The 21,325-nt window shown below is 49.8% G+C and overlaps 2 protein-coding genes across 3 annotated transcripts; one reads left to right on the top strand and one right to left on the bottom strand.

Annotated features, from left to right (window-relative positions):
- The first annotated feature begins 231 nt into the window (after positions 1-231).
- C1QL4 (complement C1q like 4) lies at positions 232-5,747 on the top strand. The gene is made up of 2 exons (XM_004428983.3): positions 232-1,291; positions 3,434-5,747. The coding sequence occupies exons 1-2, from the start codon at positions 755-757 to the stop codon at positions 3,611-3,613; spliced, it is 717 nt and encodes a 238-aa protein (XP_004429040.1). The 5' UTR covers positions 232-754; the 3' UTR covers positions 3,614-5,747.
- Positions 4,157-11,437, bottom strand: TROAP (trophinin associated protein). 2 transcript variants are annotated; one of them, XM_087442456.1, is made up of 15 exons: positions 11,361-11,437; positions 10,956-11,110; positions 10,665-10,851; positions 9,982-10,139; positions 9,751-9,906; positions 9,477-9,559; positions 8,931-8,983; positions 8,328-8,449; positions 7,262-7,378; positions 7,080-7,163; positions 6,880-6,939; positions 6,477-6,611; positions 5,687-6,320; positions 5,217-5,410; positions 4,157-5,054 (listed from the first exon to the last, which is right to left on the bottom strand). In XM_087442456.1, the coding sequence occupies exons 2-15, from the start codon at positions 11,097-11,099 to the stop codon at positions 5,007-5,009; spliced, it is 2,175 nt and encodes a 724-aa protein (XP_087298582.1). In that variant the 5' UTR covers positions 11,100-11,110; positions 11,361-11,437; the 3' UTR covers positions 4,157-5,006. The 2 variants fall into 2 exon arrangements, with proteins under 2 accessions (XP_087298582.1, XP_014641904.2); XM_014786418.2 differs by having other exon boundaries at positions 4,160-5,054; positions 9,751-9,888.
- Between the last annotated feature and the right edge of the window lie 9,888 nt (positions 11,438-21,325).

Below are 21,325 nucleotides of genomic sequence, written 5' to 3' on the forward strand. Positions count from 1 at the left end.
CAGCTCCCGGCCGCTTATAGAGGCTCCCGCCGCGCGGCGGCTCACACCACCCGCACTGCCGCCCCGGGAGGGAGGGGAGAAGGTTGGGGACGCAGAGAGCGAGAGCGCTAGCCGGAGAGAGACGCGGGGCCGAAGCTCTAGCAGGGGCTGGGGCCGCAGCGCGGGTAGAAGGGCAGGTCAGTGCTCGCCAGGAGCCAGAGCACAAACCTATGACGAGGTCGCGTCCGGTGGGCACCACCCGCAGCGCAGAGTCCGGGACGTCCAGAGTGCGGAGAGTAGTCCCCGCTCTGGCCGGGAGCGATCCGTCTGGGTAGCCGGGGACCTAGGCGCCGCCATCCTTGAGAAAGCAGCTGTCCGGAGAGCAGGCATCCTAGATCTGTAAGAAACCAGCCGTCCGAGAAGCCACTGATTTCAGGCGCCCGGGAGCGTTAGGCTGAACAGGAGGGTAATAGAGGACCACGGGCTCTGAACCGTCGGGTGCTGCCCCTGGCCCGACCCACGGGGGGGACCTTCGCCTTGACAGGTTTGGGGAAAGGCACTCCTGAGGCCGGAGCCCGCAGGGGCGGGGGGGGCCGGGCGCAGCCGTCGGGGGCTTCCCGACTCAGGCCCGAGCCCGGCCGTCGCCTCCGGGGCCCTCGGAGAGCCCCGGGCCTCCGTCGCCATTGCGCCCAAGAGTGAGGAGGATCTGCTGGCCCTGGCCGCGTCGCGGCTGAGCCGCCGAAAGCGGGTGGCAGGAGCGGCCGTCGGGGTGGCCATGGTGCTGCTGCTCCTGGTGGCCATTCCACTGCTGGTGCACAGCTCCCGCGGGCCTGCGCACTACGAGATGCTGGGTCGCTGCCGCATGGTGTGCGACCCGCATGGGCCGCGAGGCCCAGGACCCGACGGCGTGCCCGCCTCCGTGCCCCCTTTCCCACCGGGCGCCAAGGGAGAGGTGGGCCGGCGCGGAAAGGCAGGTCTGCGGGGGCCTCCGGGACCGCCAGGTCCCAGAGGGCCTCCAGGAGAGCCTGGCAGGCCAGGTCCCCCGGGCCCTCCGGGCCCAGGCCCAGGCGGGGTGGCGCCCCCTGCCGGCTACATGCCTCGCATTGCCTTCTACGCGGGCCTGCGGAGGCCACACGAAGGTTACGAGGTGCTGCGCTTCGACGACGTGGTGACCAATGTGGGCAACGCTTATGAGGCGGCCAGTGGCAAGTTCACCTGCCCCATGCCGGGTGTCTACTTCTTCGCTTACCATGTGCTCATGCGCGGCGGCGACGGCACCAGCATGTGGGCAGACCTGATGAAGAACGGACAGGTGAGATGCCCTCCCCAACCCAGCCCCAGATCCGCCGGGATAGCTTTATCTCCCTGCACTCATTACGCAACCAGAACCCCTTCCCCAAACAGCGTCACTGAATCCAGGGACAGCAGGCTGCCAAGAAGTTAGAAATCGCTTCATTTAGCCAAAGAGAAATTAGGGGCTGGAGAAAGGAAACGACCAGCCCAAGGTCTCACGGAGCGTTAGGAATGGTGTCAGAATTAGAACTCAGGACTCAAAGCTTAATGTTTCTGCAGCTGCTGCCTCACACTCCAACTATAGGCAATCGACACCAAACCTCTCTGGTGTCTTACCCTGCCCATTAGCCTCCTTTCTCGATCTGTCGTGGGATACCCTCTCATCTGGGACAGCCTTTCCGGCCTTTGGGTTTCCCAGCCTCACTATGGGCCGAGTTACTTGGCTCCTTCAAATTAGAATGGAATCCGGGTCTCAGGCAGTGGGCACTTGGCAGCCATTCCCATGTGGGGGCATTCAGCTTGGATTTTTGAGGAAAAGATAAAAAAGAAATAAAACACTTGCTCAATTGCCCGGCAGCTCTGTTGCTAGCCCCAGGGCCTGGGGCCAAGTCTAGAGCAGGCCTTACCCTCAGCTGATAATACTGAATCGGTAGGCAGAGGTGGGAAATGGCATGGCAGCTCAGGGGCAGCCAGGCGGCTTGAAGAAACGGATTTGGAGGAAGAAAGAGACAAGGGACGGATAGAGTGGAAGCCTTGGGGCCCTGCGCCTGGCCCCACATCCTCCTTGGCAACCTCTCACCTCCACGTTCTGCTGCTCCCTGCCCCTGTGGTCAGATCGGAGTCACTGCTGCCTTTGACTTGGGACAATAGCCCCCAAGGACTCGGCTCAGGACTGAGACAAGCATAGAAGGAGCCAGAGGCCACAGGAGTGTGTGTGGGGGGAGGTGCCTGGGCCCCCTGGACAAGCCGCAGGGCGTAAGGTTGGGGCTGAGCAGTGACCTCAGTGCCGGGAGGGTCGTGTTGAGGGGCGCATCAGGCCTGCTGGGCCGGCTGTCCAAACCGCGGGTCCTGCTATGGCGCAGCGCTCTCCAGCTCCAAGACCCGCAGGCACTGCATTCGTGTCTTCTCCTAGCAGGAACCCAGGGAAAGGGATTGAGAGTGTATGTGTGTCCGTATGGGAGTGAGATAGTGTATGAGTGTAAGGGAGTGTGAGTGTGTGCATGATACAAGTGTGTCTGTGGGTGCGGGGTGCGAAGGTGTGAGAAGAGAGCGGTGTCTATCTGCGTGGCACCGAGTCGGTGTATGTGGTTTGTGTCGGGTATCTGTGAGCGGGCGGAGGGGGCGAGGGTGTATCTGGAGTGTGTCGGTGTCTGAGGGGGCGGGGGCCGCGCGGCTCCCACTCTGTATTCCGCGGCGTTGGCGCTGCGGCCCTGGGGATGGTAAATAGTGATTAGAATAATGATGAATAATTAATGAGTTAATAACCAGCCCCGCGGGACAGGAAGAGAGGAAATGGGGAGGGGGCTGGCAGCCCGAGGCGACCAGCAGCAGCGAGGCCAGACTGGAGGAGAGGCCTGTTGGGGCGGAAGGCGACCCCCACGTCGGGGCGCCAGCTGGCGGTAGGAGGGGACATAGGCACCCGGAGGCAAGAACGCATCAGTGCACTTTGCTATGGCCCACACCCTTGCATACGCAGAGACACACCTGTGCCCTATCACTGGGAGAAGGGAACGCAAGTTTAGTGGTTCAGCATCTTAGAAATTACCCTACAGGCTAATTTTACTTTTTAAATGATAATAATAATAGCAAATACTATATAGCATTTTCTATGTGCAAAGCACTGTTCTAACACACTTAACATGTAGCAACTCATTTAATCCTAACAACCTTATGAGGTAGGCTCTATTATTACCTCCCACCTTATAGCTCAAATTGAGGACCAGAGAAGGCATGAAACTTGCCTGAGTCACACAGCTAGTGAATGGCAGTGCCTGAGAAGCTCAGCTATCTCGGGGCCTCTCCTCGTCCTCCTCAGCCCCTGCAGTCTGCTACCCTCGGGCGGCCTTCACATGCCCAGCTGCACCCGCTGGACCTGACCCCTCTCATCACCCCAGCTCCGCACTGGGCGTGAGCGGGTTGTTCTGCTCTCCTTCCTCACTAGGTCCGGGCAAGCGCTATTGCTCAGGACGCGGACCAGAACTACGACTATGCCAGCAACAGCGTCATCCTGCACCTGGACGTGGGTGATGAAGTCTTCATTAAGCTGGACGGCGGGAAAGTGCACGGTGGTAACACCAACAAGTACAGCACCTTCTCTGGCTTCATCATCTACCCGGACTGAGCCGGGTCCCATCCCCCGCGCCCCCGCTCTCCTTTCGCCTCCGCCCCCCTCCTCACCCACCTTCAGCCCGCCCCACCCAAGGCGCCACCCCATCCTTTGAGAGCCTGGCGGTGGGGCGGACCCTCCCACTCCCAGAGACGGCCTTAATGGGCGGACTCTTGGTGTTCTGGGGTATAAGCGGCTGGAGAGTCGAGGAGGCCGGGCCGGAGGAGGAGCAGAGTGGCTTGGGAAGGGACCAACGGCATCCCTGTGCCGGCCTGTGAAAGCCTGGTAGTAGAAAGGCGGGGGTCGTGGCTCTCCTCTGCCGGGAGCTGGGGAACAGCTTCATTAGCTAGAGCTCAGAGCCACTGAAAGCAGGAGGGAAGCCCTGGCATCATGGGAAGTATAGAACAGAAACAGAAGCAGCCCATCTAGGCACGAGGAGAGGAGACGTTAGGGTGGGGTAGGCGCTGGTCCTGTCATGACAACTTTCTCTTGCCATCCCCTCCTCCCCTCATCTCTATTTTCAGGCTCCAGGCTTCGGCCTTGGCAGCCTTCCTGTGAACTGGAGGAACCATTGAATTCTTTCCTAGTATTTAAAACTCATTCTGTACAGTCCCCATTTCACCCCCATTCGGGTTAGGCCCTGGGGCTACAGCTGCTGTTGCCTCTTCCAATAAAGTGAAGTTGGAGAATGTGTGCGCCTCTTAACTTGGTGCGCAGCGTGGGGAAAAGTGGCTGACCCCTTTTCTCAAGGACTCTCAAGGGAGTCTCAAGGACTCCCACCTCACCATCACTCTCTGCCAAGGCCTGCCTGGAAGAGTAGCTCAGGGCTTCTACCCTGATATGGAAAGGGAGGGGTATCAGCCTCAGGAGAGCTTTGGGGCCTTACACTATAGGGAAACACCAACCAGAGTGATAGTAACAAGGGAGGATTCCAAAGATACGGGTCTGGTGCTTTTGCTTTCCACCTGATATAGGGAGAGTTCTTAGAAAAGGAGCTCTAGGGGATGAGGGAATAGCTGATGGCTCCTGGAAGTGGCACTGATCTCAAGGAGCAAGGAGAAGAGGAGGTCCCCAAAGGCCCATATTTGCCCTTCAACACACTCCTAGAGCTTGCTGAGCGGGATGACTTCCTCTCTTCAGGACAGCTCCTAGGTGAGGGGGCCTGGGGCATCCTGAGAGCCCAGGGCTGGCTACTAAGCTGGAGGACACTGCCACCAAGTGGGCAATCGGAGAGTGACAGCAGTAGCTGGCCTAGATCGGACCAGAAGGAAACAGACATTTGGACACTTCAGAAACTTTATTGAAGGACAAAAGGGTGTCTGCTCCCAGTCCCGTGGGGTAGACCGACAATAAATAAGGGCTAAAAGGAAGGAGCAAGGCAGAGCAGGAGTGGGTGGAGGCGGATGCCTCATGATGGAGAGTCCTGAGGGGCAGCAGAACTGACTGGGATAAAACACTGGGGAGAGAGAAGACCTTGTCACAGCCTAGCCATCCTTGAACTGTAGCCATCCCTGCCCCCTGACTTCTGTAAAGGAGCCAAAGTTGGCCCCTGCCCCGCTTCCTACTTCCCAACAGGCTTGCTGTGCAGGCACAGCCTGGCTGTGGACCGGAGGCTCACCAGGGCGTCCTGCCATTCCAGTAATGTGGCCACAGGGTTGGTGCAGACCCGGGTGGGACCTGAGGAATGGGCTCGGCTGGTGTAGAAGGCACACTCATCATCCAGGCGGGCCTCATGGAAGCAGTGGATGGCGGTCAGACATGCTTTGAGGCGCTGCCTCAGGGCCAGGGTTCGAGGGGCCAAACTGCTGGGGCCTGAGGGCCGAGGGCCACAGCGAGTTTAGGGCAGGCTGTGGAGTCCTATCCTCCCACCATATCCTGCCCTTTCCCACCCCCTCACCAAGGGTCAAGCCAATTAGGAGCACAGGGCTGGAAGCACAGCCCCTCCCTTCCTCGTGACAGAGAGCCAGGCTGGGGCAGGCGAGGTGGGGAACGGAAAGCATGGGATCACCCGGTGTGGGGCTGGGGCCCCGCTCCCAGCAAGAGATGAGGACCTCCTTTGTTCACAACCTCTTCCAACCAACTCCTTACCTGCCTGGCCTGTTGGGGGCCTCAGAGACTGGAGTGAGCGGATAGGGGGGCTGGCACAAAGTGGGCGTTGGGAGGAGAAGATCAGGCTGGTGGTCTCTGGAGCCCCCTGACGGCAGCAGGGCTGTGGGCTGGGCTTTGGATTTCTAGGTTCCAGGGAGCAGGCCTCTGATGCCCCAGGCTCTACCCTAGGGGAGGGCTCTGGGAGTCCAGTCTGCCTCTGGGGGCAGGCCTGAAGGGGTCCAGGCTCTACCGGAGGGCAGGGCTCTGATACCTCAGGCTGTTCCTGGGCAGAATGCTCTGGTATCTCAGGCCCCCTCCTATGGCAGGACTCTGGGGGCCCTGGCTCTGCTGGAGGACAGGGCTGAGCTACCTCAGGCTCTGCTCCAGGGCAGGGCTGTGGTTCCTCACCCTCCTCTGGAAGGCAGGGCTTCGGCAGCCCAGAGTGCTGTGAGAGTCCGGGAAGGTGGAAAGTCCCAGAATTATGCTCTGGGGCATTCACAGTTCTAGAAATCTCAGCCAGCAGGGGCTGAAGTTCAACCATATCCAGAGAGGAGCCTCCATTAATGGGGGCAACCTTGCCCCCTGCCAGCCCCTCTACCTCCTGTTGCAAAAGCTGCTGCAGGATACCGATGCGCTGTGGGTGGGACAGAGTACCTCAGTGTGAGGTCAAGATGTGGGTTCAAGTCTCTACCCGCCCTGTCCTATCCCATACCCTCCTCTCATTCTGTTTCTCCCTTCCCCAGCCCTGTCACTACCCATCAGGCATCAAAGCTGTTGCCCTGAGACATACCTGCATCTTTAGCTCCTGGAGGTTGGGGGTTCTACTGGGGTGGGGTCCATAGGGAGTTGCCATAGATAGTTTCCCAGGCCCCTCCTGCAACCTTATACAACTCTCCTGGTCAAATAACCGAACTGCAATCTGCTCCTGCCATATGATAGGATGGGGAGGACAGGGGCCACGTGAGGAAGCCAGGCTAGGGCAGGAAGACCAGCCTGAGTCCCACCCTCAGGAGGAAGGGACCAAGGTCCCTAATTGAGAGGCCCTAGACTTAGATTAAGAGGAGCAGCAGAGAAGCAGGAAGAGTTGCAGGTTAGGTAGCGTTTTCAGAGAGCCCACCTGCCTCAAACTGCTGGGCCTCAGGCCAACAGGACCGAGTGAGGGATCTCAGCATGGGAAGGCTTCTGATACTTACCCAGGGCAGGGCAGGCTCTTCAGGGCAAGACTGAGGGGACAGGCCACTCAACCACTGGGCCTGGGACAGAAGGGTGATGTCAGCAAGGCACCCGCAGATAGGGCCCAATCTCCCCTTGCCCCTAACTCTCCCTGTACCCATCCATTCCCTTCCTCTCCCAGCCCTGGCCTCTGCCAGCTACCTCCCCTGCCCTCTCTTACCCGCTGAACTCTGGGGGCCGATGAGATGGGTGTGTACTGGACTTTGGGGCGAATGGCGAGACGCCGCAACACTGAATACGAGGTCTAGGAAGAGATAGGGGTGGCTGAGCAGAAACAAAACCCAGACCTAGCAGGGATCCTGGCCAGCCCTTGCCCAGCCCCCAGGAGCTGTGGACACAAACCGGAGCTGAGGGGCCAGGAGAGGGGACACGCTGAGCCCGTCCAAAGGGTGATGGACGGGCGATGGAAGGTGGCGCCACACGGCCAGGGGACGGCATCAGGTGGGAGTCACGGCTGTCCTGCAGAGAGGAAGAAGAGGAAGAGTGAGCCCCTCCTGCTCTGCCTTCCTATGTCTTGTTCTCACCACAGCAGCCAGGGTGATTCTTTTAAGACCTAATCAGATCATGTCATCCCCCTCCCCATGGCTTTCCACTCATCGCAAGTAAAAGCCAAGGTCTTACACTGGTTTATAAGTCCTTACCCAGTCTGATCCTGTCATCACTCTAACCTCACTTCCTGTGGCTCTCCTTACTCTGCTTCAGCCTCGCTGGAGTCTCCTTTTTGCTGATCCTTAAACACCCTAGGCACATTCCCTCCTCAGAGCCTTTGCACCTGCAGTTCTCTTGGCTGGGAACGTTCCTCCCCCAGACATCTGCATGGCTCATTCCCTCAACTCCTTCTGGTCTTTTTCTCAATGAGATCCCCCTGACTAATAATCTATTTGAAATTGCAATAGCACCCCCCCCCCCACTTCCACTACCCCTTCAGTGCCTTATTTTTTTTTACAAAGAACTTATCACCATCTGACATAATATATATTTTACATATGAGTTTATTTTATATCTTCTCCTTCTAGAATGTGAACTTATTTACTACTGTATATCCAGAACCTAGAACAGTGCTTGGTGCACAGCTGGTCAATAAATACTTGTGGGGTGAATGAATGAATCAATGCTTTTGGCTGACAAGTGTCAGATCTGTCCACTCTCAGCACTGTATGGTTATACAAATACATGCAGGACTGTGACCTCTTACCCCCAGGCCCAAGACACCTGGCAAACTAAGGCTAGTCCCACTCTGGAAAGGGCTTGGGCCCATCTGGGGCAAACCCAGGGTCAATTAACATCCGGAGGCCCAGGCCAAGAACTGCCTGGCTCCACCCACAATCCTCAGAGCTGGCAGCTGCTGGGGAATTCCCCCAAGCATCTCCCCTCCCCCTTCCCCCATCCCAGGAGGGTTCCATCTCACCCTGGTGTGGGTTATCTCTCGGGTTTCTCTTAATGGTACCCGCTGGGCCAGACCGAGGGGACCCCCTCCTCCTTCATCTGAGTGAGTGACAACTTCATGTTCTCCTTCAGGGAAAGAGGAAGCTAGGAGGAGACAGAAAATTTGCTAGAGTGTCTGGAACACCCACCCAAGTCTGGCACAGGGCATTGCAACCTCCTCTGAAAAGGGTATGCCAGTTTGACAGCCCTCATTGCACCATCAGGGGCAGCGACCCATCCAGCATCCCCTTGGAGCCCAGCACCGTCTCAGTAATCACTTATAAATCTGAATACTCTGAGTGGGCTAGGGGTGTGGCAATGGCTCTTAGGGGCTGAGGACAGAGCAGTGAGTGGAACATGACTCTTGCAGGCAGTGGCAGGGAGAGGGTAGAAATAGGGACCACCTCCTTTGACACAAGTGCAACTGAGCCAACCTCTGGCCTATCAAGAAGGTCTCTTCCTCTCTGGCTCCTTCTGATCTGGCCTTCCCCCCTTCCCCCCAGCCTGCTGAACTTTCCCTTGTCTTGCTCCCTGCTGCAGACAGCCCACCTGCCCCTGTTCTCTCCCCACAGGCAGACACACTCACCAGGCTGGACTGGGGTCTCCAGGAGCAATCCTGAGGCCTGGCTCACTGAAGTCCTGATGATAATAAGAACAACTAGCAGTCACAGAGTACCAAGTGTGATCTGGGCACTGTGCTAAGTGCTTTACAAACATCATCTTATTTAATTCTCACAACAGCCTCTAATGACAATACAGACATTATCTTCATTTGGCAGATTAAGGAAACTGAAGGTAGGAGGTTAAGGCAAGCTTGCATAACCAGCAAGTGGTAAGAGTCAGGAATCAAACCCAATTCCCATTTATTGCTACAGTCTATGCTTTAGCCACTAAACAAAAGATAGCACCTCTCATTTCTGTCCCCTTCCTCCCTCTACAACCTGAAGAAACTGATGTCATACTGAGGCCTGGCTATGAAGGCCTGAACCCTATTCCAAGAGCTCACCCTGGGCAATCACAGGTTCCCCTTCCCCTCCTGGGAAGTCCTAAAGCTACTGGAAGGCCCCAGCTCTGAGGGACCCCTGTATCCGACATTGGATCATCCTTTTCCAAATGACCCTCGCCTTCTCACCAGATGCTTCCACTTGTCTCTCTTCTTAGCTCCTGCAAACTGGGGCGAGCGGAGGGGTAAAAGGAAGGTCCTGAAGGTGGGATCTGACCCACAGGAGCAAGAGATAAAAGCAGAGTCAGAGGTGGGCCCCAAACCTTCTGGCCTCACCACCAATCCCATCTGCCTCTACAGAACCCCTCTGGCTCGTCAAAAGGTATCTTCTTTCCCAGGGCCCAGCTCTGTCCCTGGAAGAAGCTCCCAGAAGCACTGAGTTCAGCCCCTCCAGGGCACCTACCAGAGCCTCTAGCCTCTGGGGGTACAAGGTCCGGCAGCGTGGTCCTGGTCCCTCCAGCCTCGAGAAGCAGGAAGCCCTGACAGGGTCCAGTCGGTGGGTGGGAGTTTTGGGGGCCAAATATGCAGAGGCCCGGGCACCCTGGGACCCCAAAAGAGGCTATCAGCACAGGCTCAAGATTCTCTTCTCAGTCCACCCCAGCCTGATCTCCTCACATCCTTCCTGTCTCATTACCTGGCCCCTCCGGATGGTGCCTCCCTGGCTCCCTCGAACCAGTACTCTCTGAGCCAGACTGGGCTGGCGCCCCAGGTAACAGCTCTTCACCCCCTCACCTGACAGGATGGTGGCCAGGGCCTCAGGGTCAGCCACAAACTCTGTGGCCCCTGGAGCCTCTGCAAGGGAAGAAGGAAAGGTGAGAAGGAACAGGAAGGGGGAAGGCTGAAGTGTCAGGGACCCTAGTGTAGTCACCTTGAGGTGCAAGAGTGAGCCAAAGAAACCCATTCAATTGACCTCAGCTCACCAAGTGTTCACAGGACTTTACACAAGACATTCTTCTAGGCACGGGGCCCAGAGATGAATAAGACAAAGCCTCCATTCTCACTAAGCTATCATCAAACCATAGAGAGGTAACAGACTCAAGCCAAAGGATGGACATGTTACAAACGAAGTACTGCAAAGTATTAGAACACAGAGCAATTGATTGTGACTGGGGGAGCTGGAAAAGGCTTTAAAAAAGATGACATTCTGCTAAGGAAGGAGAGGGCTTCTAAGAGCAAAGAGCTTTCCACGAGCAGCAACCTGGACTCTTATAGTAAGCAGGAAATGGGAGGAGTGCAAAGCCCCAAAACCCCACTGTGCCCATCCCATTCTCCCACCCAGCCAAGGAGATAGCGAGTTTTCAAGCCTCCAACAGGTACCTGTCTGGGGAGGGGGCCCAGGCTCCACATTATGTCCCCCAGGGCTAGGTCTGAGCTCCTCTAAGGGGTTCCGGAGCTGAGTGCTCCCCACCAATCTCTCTGATTTCTCTGTTTGATGTGTGGCTTTCAGCCTGGGGCCTGCTGAGTCAACGAGGGGGCGTTGAACATTGAGCTTCTGCACCAGTCTCTGGGGAAGAGGAGGACAAAAAGCTGGGGCTCAGCGTTGGGGTGTATTGCTGGCGTGTGCTGCCTCCTTGTAGCTACCGTCTTCACCCACCAGGCCCTTCTTACCCTTGGATCTTGGTTCTCCTGGTCCACGGCGCAGGACTTGACTGTGGGGAGAGGCGGGCGTCTCTGAGAGCGTACGGGAATCTTGCTAGGGGTGGGAGATACACCCCGGGGGAGAGGATCCTTCCTGGCTTGGAGGGTAGTCATGATGGCTCCGACTGAGACGGAGAAGAAGGCAGGATCAGGGATCAAAAGTCAGCCAGTTAGGGGCATTGGTGCCGACATCCCTGATACTCCCACCTCCGCCCAGATGCATGCGCCCAGAAGACCCCGGTGCCTGCAAGGCCGCTCTTCTGGGAGCCACCTCCAGACACCCTGAGCCTACTCTTTCGCCCCAGGACCCCGAGGTGCCTCTCCTCCCTATGAGCCTCCACAACCCTCATTCCCTTCAAGATCCTCGTGCCTCACCTTCACCGGAACCCCTCAGGGTCGCCCCACTTCCTTCGCTTTTTCCCTGACTCTCTCGGCTTCTGCTGCAGCTACTTCCCCAGTTTGTAAAATACGCCAAGCTCCTGATTGGCTCGTCCACACTCCCGCGGAGGCGCGTGACACCTGACTCAGCCGTCCAATCCGCAGGCTTCGGAGGCGGGGCCAAAAGAAGGACTAGTTTTCGAACCGCTTTCTGGCCAGGAAATTACTGACCCGGTTCAATCAGCCAATCCGAGAGCGGAGCGCGGAGTGGAAGGCGGGGAAAGAGGAAGGAGGAGGCCGTTCTGAGGCTGGGAAGGCGAGGCCCTCTGAGTCCGGGCGACAACGGGCGCTGTCGTACTCTCGCGAGGTCTCGGGATTGATGAGGGAAGGACAGTTCTCGCGGCGTTGTGGAAAGGGGTGGGTGTCCGGATTGCGGTTAAGGGTGTTGGAGGCAGCCCCGAGCCCCTGACCTCGCTCTAAGCAGAGTGCGGCGTCCAGCTTCGGGGAAGTCATTCCAGACACTTATAGGAAACACGTTATGCCTGGGACGAGGAACTGCCTCCAAACGGGTGGAGAGGGCCGGAGGGAATTGAACTGAGCGTAACAATAACAAAAATTGAAAGAAACAGTCGTTTTCTCAGTTGAGTCTCACAACCCGGTAAGGTGTGGTCTCTCTGTATTTCACAGATAAGAAACAAGACTCAGTGTTGTTGGAACTCATTCAACACACAGAAGGAGAGGGCTCTCACCTGCCTGTTATTGGCAGACAGGGGTGTGAAACTGAGGGAACCTAGAACACTGGTTAGAATGGATAGGGGTAACCCCTAATGGAGGACGGGAAATGGGCGATGGTTTCAAGTTCGCAGGACTCTGGTAGATGTTACCCCTGACTACAGTGGTTCCTGTTACACAAGCCAGGAACCTAGGAGTTATTCTTTCCCTGCTCTTCCAATCTCTTATTCATTCTTACTAATTTTACCTTTTAATTATCTTTGGAATTCATCTACTGCCTTCCTCTTTGTTGCCACCACCCTAATCTACCCTAATCTCACGTAGAGGATTGCAAGAGGCTCCCACCCTCCATTGTCGCTTGCTCTCCACATGAATCCATTCACCATATAGCAGCTAGAGTAATCTTCCCCAAATGCAGATCTGGTCATGTTACCGCTGTGCCTTGACCTCTCCCCACTCAAACTCCCCATCTTGTACCACTCTCCCTTGTTCTCTGCTTTCCAACTCCATTGCCTCTTTCCATTCCTCAAATTTGTCATGTTCCTTCTAGTCTCTGTGTCTGGAATGTCTTTTTTGCTTCCACTTTGCCTATTCATGCCTCCAAATTTATATTCACTGTTACTTCCTTAGAGAGGGCTCTCTTGAAGCCCTCTACTCACAACCCACCCTAATCTAAAAAAGATTCCTTTGTTATGTGCTCTTAAAGAACAGTGTTTGTTTCCTCAGAGCATGTATCTCAGTTGGTAATTGTATGTTCATCAATGTGAACATAATATGTTTATTAAACTGTATCTCCCCTGCTAGACCTCCATGAGGGTGGTGACCCTTTATTTTTGGCTTACCATCATATTTTCAATGCCTTGCATTATGCCTAGCTTGTAAACGTTCTCAATATTTGTTGAATGAGTCAATGGATGGATGAATAATTAATCAAATGAATGCATGGAGAGTCATGGAAGATCTCCAAGAAGTAATATTTGAACTTCCTCTTAAAAAAAGAGAAGACTATTCTAGTCACTAGAAATAGTACTTGCGAAGGCAAAAGAAATGAAAGAATATGGAGTGTTGAGAGAATAGTGAGTCCTTGGGCGTAGATGGAACATAGGAAATAGTAGGAAATAAAACTAGAAAGGCGGTCTCAGTTAAGAGAAAGGGCAAGTCACCTCGTTCCACTAACAGTTACTGTGAATGTGCTGGACCCTAACCACTAGATCAGCAGGGATGGCTACTAATAAGCCTTGTGCACCTACTGTGTGTAAGGCCCTTTGTTAAGCATTTGGGACACAGAGAGGAATAAGGCTGAAGTTTGAAGGATGGGGAGGCACCAGGAAGGAGGCTGGCTGCACAGTGGCTTCATGTGATGTTAAGGTAGTCAGCACAGTGCAGGTCAAGTCCTCAGCATTGTGAAGCTAGAAGCTTGAGTTTGCCAGGCTACCCAGAGTAGATTTTGGGACTGACTCACACTAAGCAAATTCGTAAGAGAAACTGAGTGATTTACCATGAGTGATATACCTCTCAATGACCAAAATATTTATGCCTGCTCCTCAGGGTACCGCCTTCACAGAATCAAGGTACCAGGGAGACTGATTTTATATCAGAAAAGTCTTTAAAAGAGCCAGTGTTCAGAATATCTGTCACTCCTATCAGGGCATCTAATCTGTTTTCTACACAGCGGTCAGAGTGACTTCCTTCTGCTTGTCTTTGCTGGACCTTGTGAATGGAGATTTCAGTTAATCCTCCTCCTCAGGTTATAACATAATGTTTTCATCAATGTGCAAGCCACCTCTCTTGTTTTATTCTATCACCCCCTCCTTCGTTCTCTGTCTGCTCTCCTATTCCTCTCCCCGACATACGTCACTCTAATGTGCTTGATATATGTTCTTAACCATGCATGTATGCTTGTAAAATATGTAGGGTTGTGTATTAGTTTCCTATTGCTGCTGTAACAAATTGCCAGAAATTTAGTGGCTTAAAAGAATACAAAGTTATTTTCATACAGGTCTGGAGGTCAGAAGTCTGAAATCAAGGTGTTGGTATGGCTCCATTCCTTCTGGAGGCTTCAGGGGAGAGTCTGTTTGCTTGCCTTTTCCAGCTTCTAGAAGCTGCCAGCATTTCTTAGCTTGTAGCCCCTTCTTCCATCACTCAAACCTTTGGCATCTGTCATCACATCTACTACTCACTCTGATCTCCTGCCTCCCTCTTATAAAAACCCTGTGATTACATCAGTCCTACCCATATAATCCAGGATAATCTCCCCTTCTTAAGGTCCTTAACCACATCTGCAAAGTCCCTTTTGCCATATAAGGTAACATTCACAGATTCAGGGTATTAAGGCGTGAACGTCTTTGGGGAGGCATTATTCAACCAACTACAGGTTGTTTAGTGTATTTTTTTTGTTTTTTGTTTCTTTTTGGTTAGGAAGACTGGCCCTAAGCTAACATCTGTTGCCAATCCTCCTATTTTTGCTGAGGAAGATTAGCCCTGAGCTAACACCTGTGCCCATCTTCCTCCATTTTGTATGTGGGACACTGCCACAGCATGGCTTGATGAGCGGTACATCAGTCCGCACCTGGGATTTGAACCTGCAAACCCTGGGCCACCAAAGTGGAGTGCGTGAACTTAACCACTATGCCACTGGGCCAGCCCCGGGTGTATGTGTTTCTAATGTACATAAATGGCATTGCCCTATGATTCTGTTTTTACTTTTTTCAGTCAATTCTGTTTCTGGGATCCATCCTTATTGCTATATACAATCTAGTTCATTGCTTATAACAGATTCATAGGATGCCATCGTAGGCATCCATCATGTTTACTCGCTCCCCACTTCTACAAACAATGCTAGAGAATTATCTTCTTACATGGCCCCTTGTGAATCTGTTCAAAAATTACCCTGGGACATATACCCAGGAGTGGAATTTCGATGTCATGAAGCTTATGCATACTTAACTTCACTAAGTACTGCCAGATTATTTTTCGGAAGGTCTGTGGCTGTTTACACTCTCAACAACGTTACTTGAAAGTTCTTATCACCTCTCTCCTCTCCAACACTTGATATTATGCCACTTTCTAATTTTTACAATTCTAATGGGTTATTTTAAATTACTTTTCTCTGATTACTAGTGAGTTTGAATGTTACTTCATATTCTTGTTAGCCAGTAGAGCTTCCCTCTCTTTGAAGTGCCTACTTATATCCTTTGTGCATTTTTTCCTATCGGTTTTCCTATCTTTATTCTTGTTGATATATTAGATTTCACTGTGTATTCTGCATATTAACTTCGTGTCCACTTGACACATTGCAAATGTTTCCTTTAGGTCTGTAGAGGAATATAATTGATTTTCTATCTGGCAAACTTAATGATCTCTTTTCTTGGTTTTCCTAGTTTGCTGATTCTGTTGGGTTTTCTATAGAGATCATTATGTGTGCTGCAAATAATAACAGATTTATATATCCTCTTTAAGTTTTTACACCTTGTTGGGTTTTTTTGTTATTCTTGTTTTGTTTTGTTTTATTTTGTTGTTTTTTTCTCTTACTTCATTGTACAGAACTTTCAATATTATATTAAACAGTAGCAATGCCAGGGGCAACCTTGACTTATGAGAAACCATCTCAAGTTTTTCCAAAGAATAACTTTTCACCTGTTTTGTAAAACAATCTCAAATTTACAGAAAATTTTCATGAATAGTACAAAGAACTTTTTTCACAACCGTTGAGAGTAAGTTGCTAATATGTTGCCCCATCTCCTGCAGATACTTTAGTGTATATTACATGCTAACAAGGACATTCTCCTACATAACCACAATACAACCATCAAAATCAGGAAAAGAACACTGATACATTCTTACCATCTAACCTCCAGACACCACTCAAGATTCACCATTTTTCTAACTAATGTCCTTTATAGCAAAAGGATCCAGTCCAGAATCATGTGTTGTGTTTAGTTGTCATGTCCCTATAGTCTCCTTCAATCTGGAACAGTTCTTCATTCTTGACTTTCATGACCTTGACACTTTTGAGGATTACAGGCCAGCTATTTGCAGAATGTCCCTCAATCTGGGTTTGTCTGATGTTTCCTCATGATTAGAGTCAGGGTATCCATCTTTGGCAGGACTGTCACAGAAAGGATGCTGTTTTCTTCCTACTGCATCCTCTCAGGTGGCGCTCATTTCCATTTGTCCCATTACTTGATTAAAGTGGTATCTGCCAGGTTTCTCCACTGTAAATTACTCTTCCCTCTTCGTAATTAATATTTTGTGTGAGGGGGAGTTTGAGATTATGTAAATATTCTGTTCCTCATCAAACCTTCACTTTATTTACTTAATTATGTCAGTATGGACTCATAAATTCCTATAATAGTCAGAGTATTATTCAATGACTAATATGGTTGATATTGATACTCAAGATGTCTCTGATGTGGTCAGTGGACGCCCTTTCAAGTTGTCTTCTCTATTCTTTCAGCATGACCGTATTCTTTTAGCATTCATCATTTTTAGTATTTCTTTTCTTTCTGGCATAGCAACATGTTTCAGGTTCAATTTATACTTTCCCTGCATCCGCTCTAGTATCAGCCATTTCTCCAAGGAGGTCTGGTTCCTTTTAATGGAGAATGTTGTTTAGAAACTAAGAGCTGGACACTAGCTGTGCTCATTGCCTTTAGGGTATTGCTGCCCCCAGGCCCTCTCAGTGGACAGAGTTAGGGGATACATTTTACACACACACACATGCACACACAAACACACACACATCTAGATTTCTATATCTAAATATATTCAAAATCATGAGTTCAAGACAGGCCTTTAAAAACCATGTCATTTACCTGTTTTAAAATACTTTAGGGCTGGCCCCGTGGCTTAGTGGTTAAGTGCGCGTGCTCCACTACTGGCGACCCGGGTTTGGATCCCGGGCGTGCACCGATGTACTGCTTCTCCGGCCATGCTGAGGCCATGTCCCACATGCAGCAACTAGAAGGATGTGCAGCTATGGCATACAACTGTCTGCTGGGGCTTTGGGGTAATAAATAAATAAATAAATAAATAAATAAAATACTTCAAAGGCTTTCTGTTGTCCTTACCAAATATGTTAGGAACCTGCCAAAGTAAGGTAGGCTCTCTTCTCTTTGCCAGACTCCAATTAATGAATTGAGATTAAAAATTTTGCAATAAAAAGAGACAGAGATCAGCCAAAAAAGGTTTTTTCTATAGTTGCTTTATTTTATTTTATTTTCCTTTTTTCTCCCCATAGCCCCAGTAGATAGTTGTATGTCATAGTTGTACATCCTTCTAGTTGCTGTATGTGGGATGCTGCCTCAGCATGGCTTGATGAGCGGCGCGTAGGTCCACGCCCAGGTTCCGAACCTGTGAACCTGGGGCCGCTGAAGCAGAGTGCGTGAACTTAACTGCTATGCCACCAGGCCGGCCCCGGTTGCTTTATTTTAAATTTAATACACCCAAATATTAAGTAATAATCAGACATAACCTACAGTGGTTTCTTAGCCCTCTGCTGGTGAGATTTATTCTTTCATTTCAAATATGTGAGACTCCTTTGTCTCAAAAGGGGTAGCAAAGAGAAATTCATCTATGGACTTGGCCTGGTAACTGTTCCCTAGAAGAAAAGTGTCAATATTCTCATTTTATAATCTTTACTGGTGCAGAAATGACTGACAATGATGACAACCAATTGCAACTTTTCCTTTCACATTTGAGGCATTAAGAAGCAAGCATTTTCTAGTCTCTAACAGAAACCTTTAGAAGTAGCAAGCATACTACTCTAGGCAAAGAGATATAAGAATTTTGTTGTATGCTGTAAAATGTATAAATTTTCCCTTGGACTAGACAGACCTTAATCCAGTAACAGTAATGATAATTTATCAATTCCATTTCTTCTCCAGAAAAGGAAATATTGTAATGTGGTTTATTCTAAAGAGCCCTTTGCAGCTGCAGTCAGAATCAACCAAAGATTTTCCAGAGTATTATGGTTTATAAGGCCCTGCATGATCTCCTCCCCTGCCTCCTCTCCAACCACATCGCAGACCTCTCTCCTCTCTCACTGTGATCCAACCACAATGTCTGGGTCAGTTAGGATAAACCCCATGTAACAGTGGCTTAAATGAGATATAAATTTATTTGTTTATCTTTCACTTAAAAATCCAGTAGTACACTGTGGTGCAGGATGTTGATATGTGCGTGGGACGGGGAGTGCTATGGACTGAACTGTGTCCCCCCCAAATTCATACGTTGAAAGCCTAACCCCCAATGTGATGGTATTTGGAGATAGGGCCTTTAGGAGATAATTAAGTTTACATGAAGTCATAAGGGTGGGGCCCTCTTGATGAGATTATTGCCCTTATAAGAAGAGACACCAGATAACTTTCTCTTTCTTCTCCCTTTCCTCCACAATGTGAGGACACAATGGGAAGGTGGCCCTCTACAAACCAGCAAAGGAGTCCTAACTGGAAACCAACCATGCTGGAACCTTGATCTTGGACTTCACCTCTGGAACTCTGAGAAAACTAATTTCTGTTGTTTAAGCCACCCTGTCTACAGTATTTTGTGATGGCAGCCTGAGCTGATTAAGACAGGGTATATATGGGAACTCTCTGTACTTTCCACTCAATTTTGCCATGAACCTAAAACTACTCTAAAAAATAGTGTTTGTTAAAAAAAAAAGAAAATTCAATAGTATGCAGTTCAGGGCTGGTTTGGCAGTTTCTTCCAGCTCACTACTCTGTGATCCCCAGGGTATGGCGCTCATCTTCAGGCTCCAGGGTGGCAGCATGTGGGCAACAGTCAACAGGTTGGAGGAAGGAACAAAGAAGAAGGGGAAAGGGCTCTCACCAGCTATCCCTTAAGGAAGAGGTGCACAGTTTGCTATGTGATGCTTATTCTTGCATCCTATTGGCCAGAACTTAGTCACACGGCCATACCAAGCTCTATAGGAGGCTGGGAAATGTGGCCTTTATTCTGATCAGTGGTATGCCAGCCGATATTTTTATTACTGTGGTGGAAGGGAAAACTGATTTTAGAGGACAGGGAGCGGCATCTGTCACCACTGGCCTTTCGTTAGTTCCTCAAACACTGCAAGCTCTTTCTGGACATTTAGGGCATTTTCCCAAGCTGACTGACTCCTTCTCAACCTCAGTACAGTGTCCAGCTTCCAAAGTCAAGCTACCTGGGTTTGAATCCCATCTCCTCCCTACTAGCCCTATAACCTTGAGCAAGTTGCTTCGCCTATAAATTTCCTCATCTATAAAATGGGGATAATAATTGTATCCATCTCATAGATTATTCTGAGGTTTAAATGAGTTAATTCCTAAAAAGTAATTTATTGGGTAAGCACTCAATAAATGTTAGCTACTGTTATTTTTAACTATTATTGAGATTTTACTTTCCCTCTCATTTCCTTAGAAACATCTTTCCTATTAGTTCTTTCACTGTTATTCTCTCTCACGATGTCTTGTTCTTTTCCTTCATGGCACCTCCAGTTTCTAATTATATATTTAATTGTTTGCTTACTTGTATTATCTGTCTTTTCCACTGAACTGTAACCTTCATATGTGGACAGTTTATTTGTTCATCTTTATGTCCACAGAATAACCTTGTACCATACCTGGCATATGACCTGAGAGCGGACACTCAATAGATACGTATAGAAACAATGACTGAATAATAGACAGAGGGAGGACAGGCATGGTAGCTCTAAGTATCTACACAAGATGGCACTCACGGCTTTCATTTTTGTTTCTATCTTGAAAATATTTTTTATAATTATTGTTTAGATTTAATGTTTTATTAATTTTTCTTATTTATTTATTGAGGTCATATTGGTTTATAACATTGTGTAATTTCAGGTGTACATTATTATATACTAGTTTCTGTATAGACTGCATCGTGCTCACCACCAATAGTCTGGTTTTTATGCATCACCATACATATGTGCCCCTTTACTCCTTTTGCCCACACCCCCCCCTTCCCCTCTGGTAACCACTAATCTGTTCTCTTTTTCCATGTATTTATTTATCTTCCACATATGAGTGAAATCATATGGTGTTTGTCTTTCTCTGTCTGGTTTATTTTGCTTAACATAATACCCTCAAGGTCCATCCATGTTGTTGCAAATGGGACGATTTTGTCTTTTTTATGGCTGAGTAGTATTCCATTGTATTTATATATACCACATCTTCTTTAGCCATTCATCAGTTGATGCACACTTGGGTTGCTTCCATGTCTTGGCTACTGTGAATAAGGCTGCAATAAACACAGGGGTGCATAGATCTCTTTGTATTGTTGATTTCATGTTCTTTAATAAATACCCAATAGTGAGGTGGCTGGATCATATGGTATTTATATTTTTAATTTTTTGAGAAATCTTCATACTGTTTTCCATAGTGGCTGCACCAGTTTGCATTCCCACCAGTAGTGTATGAGGGTTATCTTTTTTCCACATCCTCCCCAACACTTATTATTTCTCATCTTGTTAATTATAGACACTCTGATGGGTGTGAGGTGATATCTCATTGTAGTTTTGATTTTCATTTCCCTAATAATTAGTGATGTTGAATATCTTTTCATGTGTCTGTTGGCCATCTGTATATCTTCTTTGGAAAAATGTCTGATCATATCCTCTGCCCATTTTCTGATCAGGTTTTTTGTCTTTTTTTTGTTGAGTTGTATGAGTTCTTATATATTTTGGAAATTAACCCCTTGTTGGATATATATATTTGCAAGTATTTTCTCCCAGTTGGTGGGTTGTCTTTTCGTTTTGTTCCTGGTTTCCTTTGCCTTGCAGAAGCTCTTTAGTCTGATGTAGTCCCATTTGTTTGTTTTTTCTTTTGTTTCCCTTGCCTGGTCAGACATGGTATTCGAAAAGATGCTGCTAAGACCGATGTCAAAGAGTGTACTGCCTATATTTTCTTCTAGGAGTTTTATGGTTTCAGGTCTTACAGTCAAGTCTTTAACCCATTTTGAGTTAATTTTTGTGTATGGTGTAAGATAATGGTCTACTTTCATTCTTTTGCATGTGGCTGTACAGTTTTCCCAACACCATTTAATGAAGAGACTTTCCTTTCTCCATTGTATGTTTTTAACTCCTTTGCCAAAGATTAGCTGTCAGTAGATGTATGGTTTTATTTCTGGGCTTTCAATTCTGTTCCATTGATCTGTGTGTCTGTTTTTGTACCAGTACCATGCTGTTTTGGTTACTATAGCTTTGTAGTATATTTTGAAGTCAGAGATTG

Source organism: Ceratotherium simum, chromosome 17 (genome assembly GCF_057802395.1).
Source record: "Ceratotherium simum simum isolate JZ-2026a chromosome 17, ASM5780239v1, whole genome shotgun sequence".
Classification (NCBI taxonomy): Eukaryota; Metazoa; Chordata; class Mammalia; order Perissodactyla; family Rhinocerotidae; genus Ceratotherium; species Ceratotherium simum.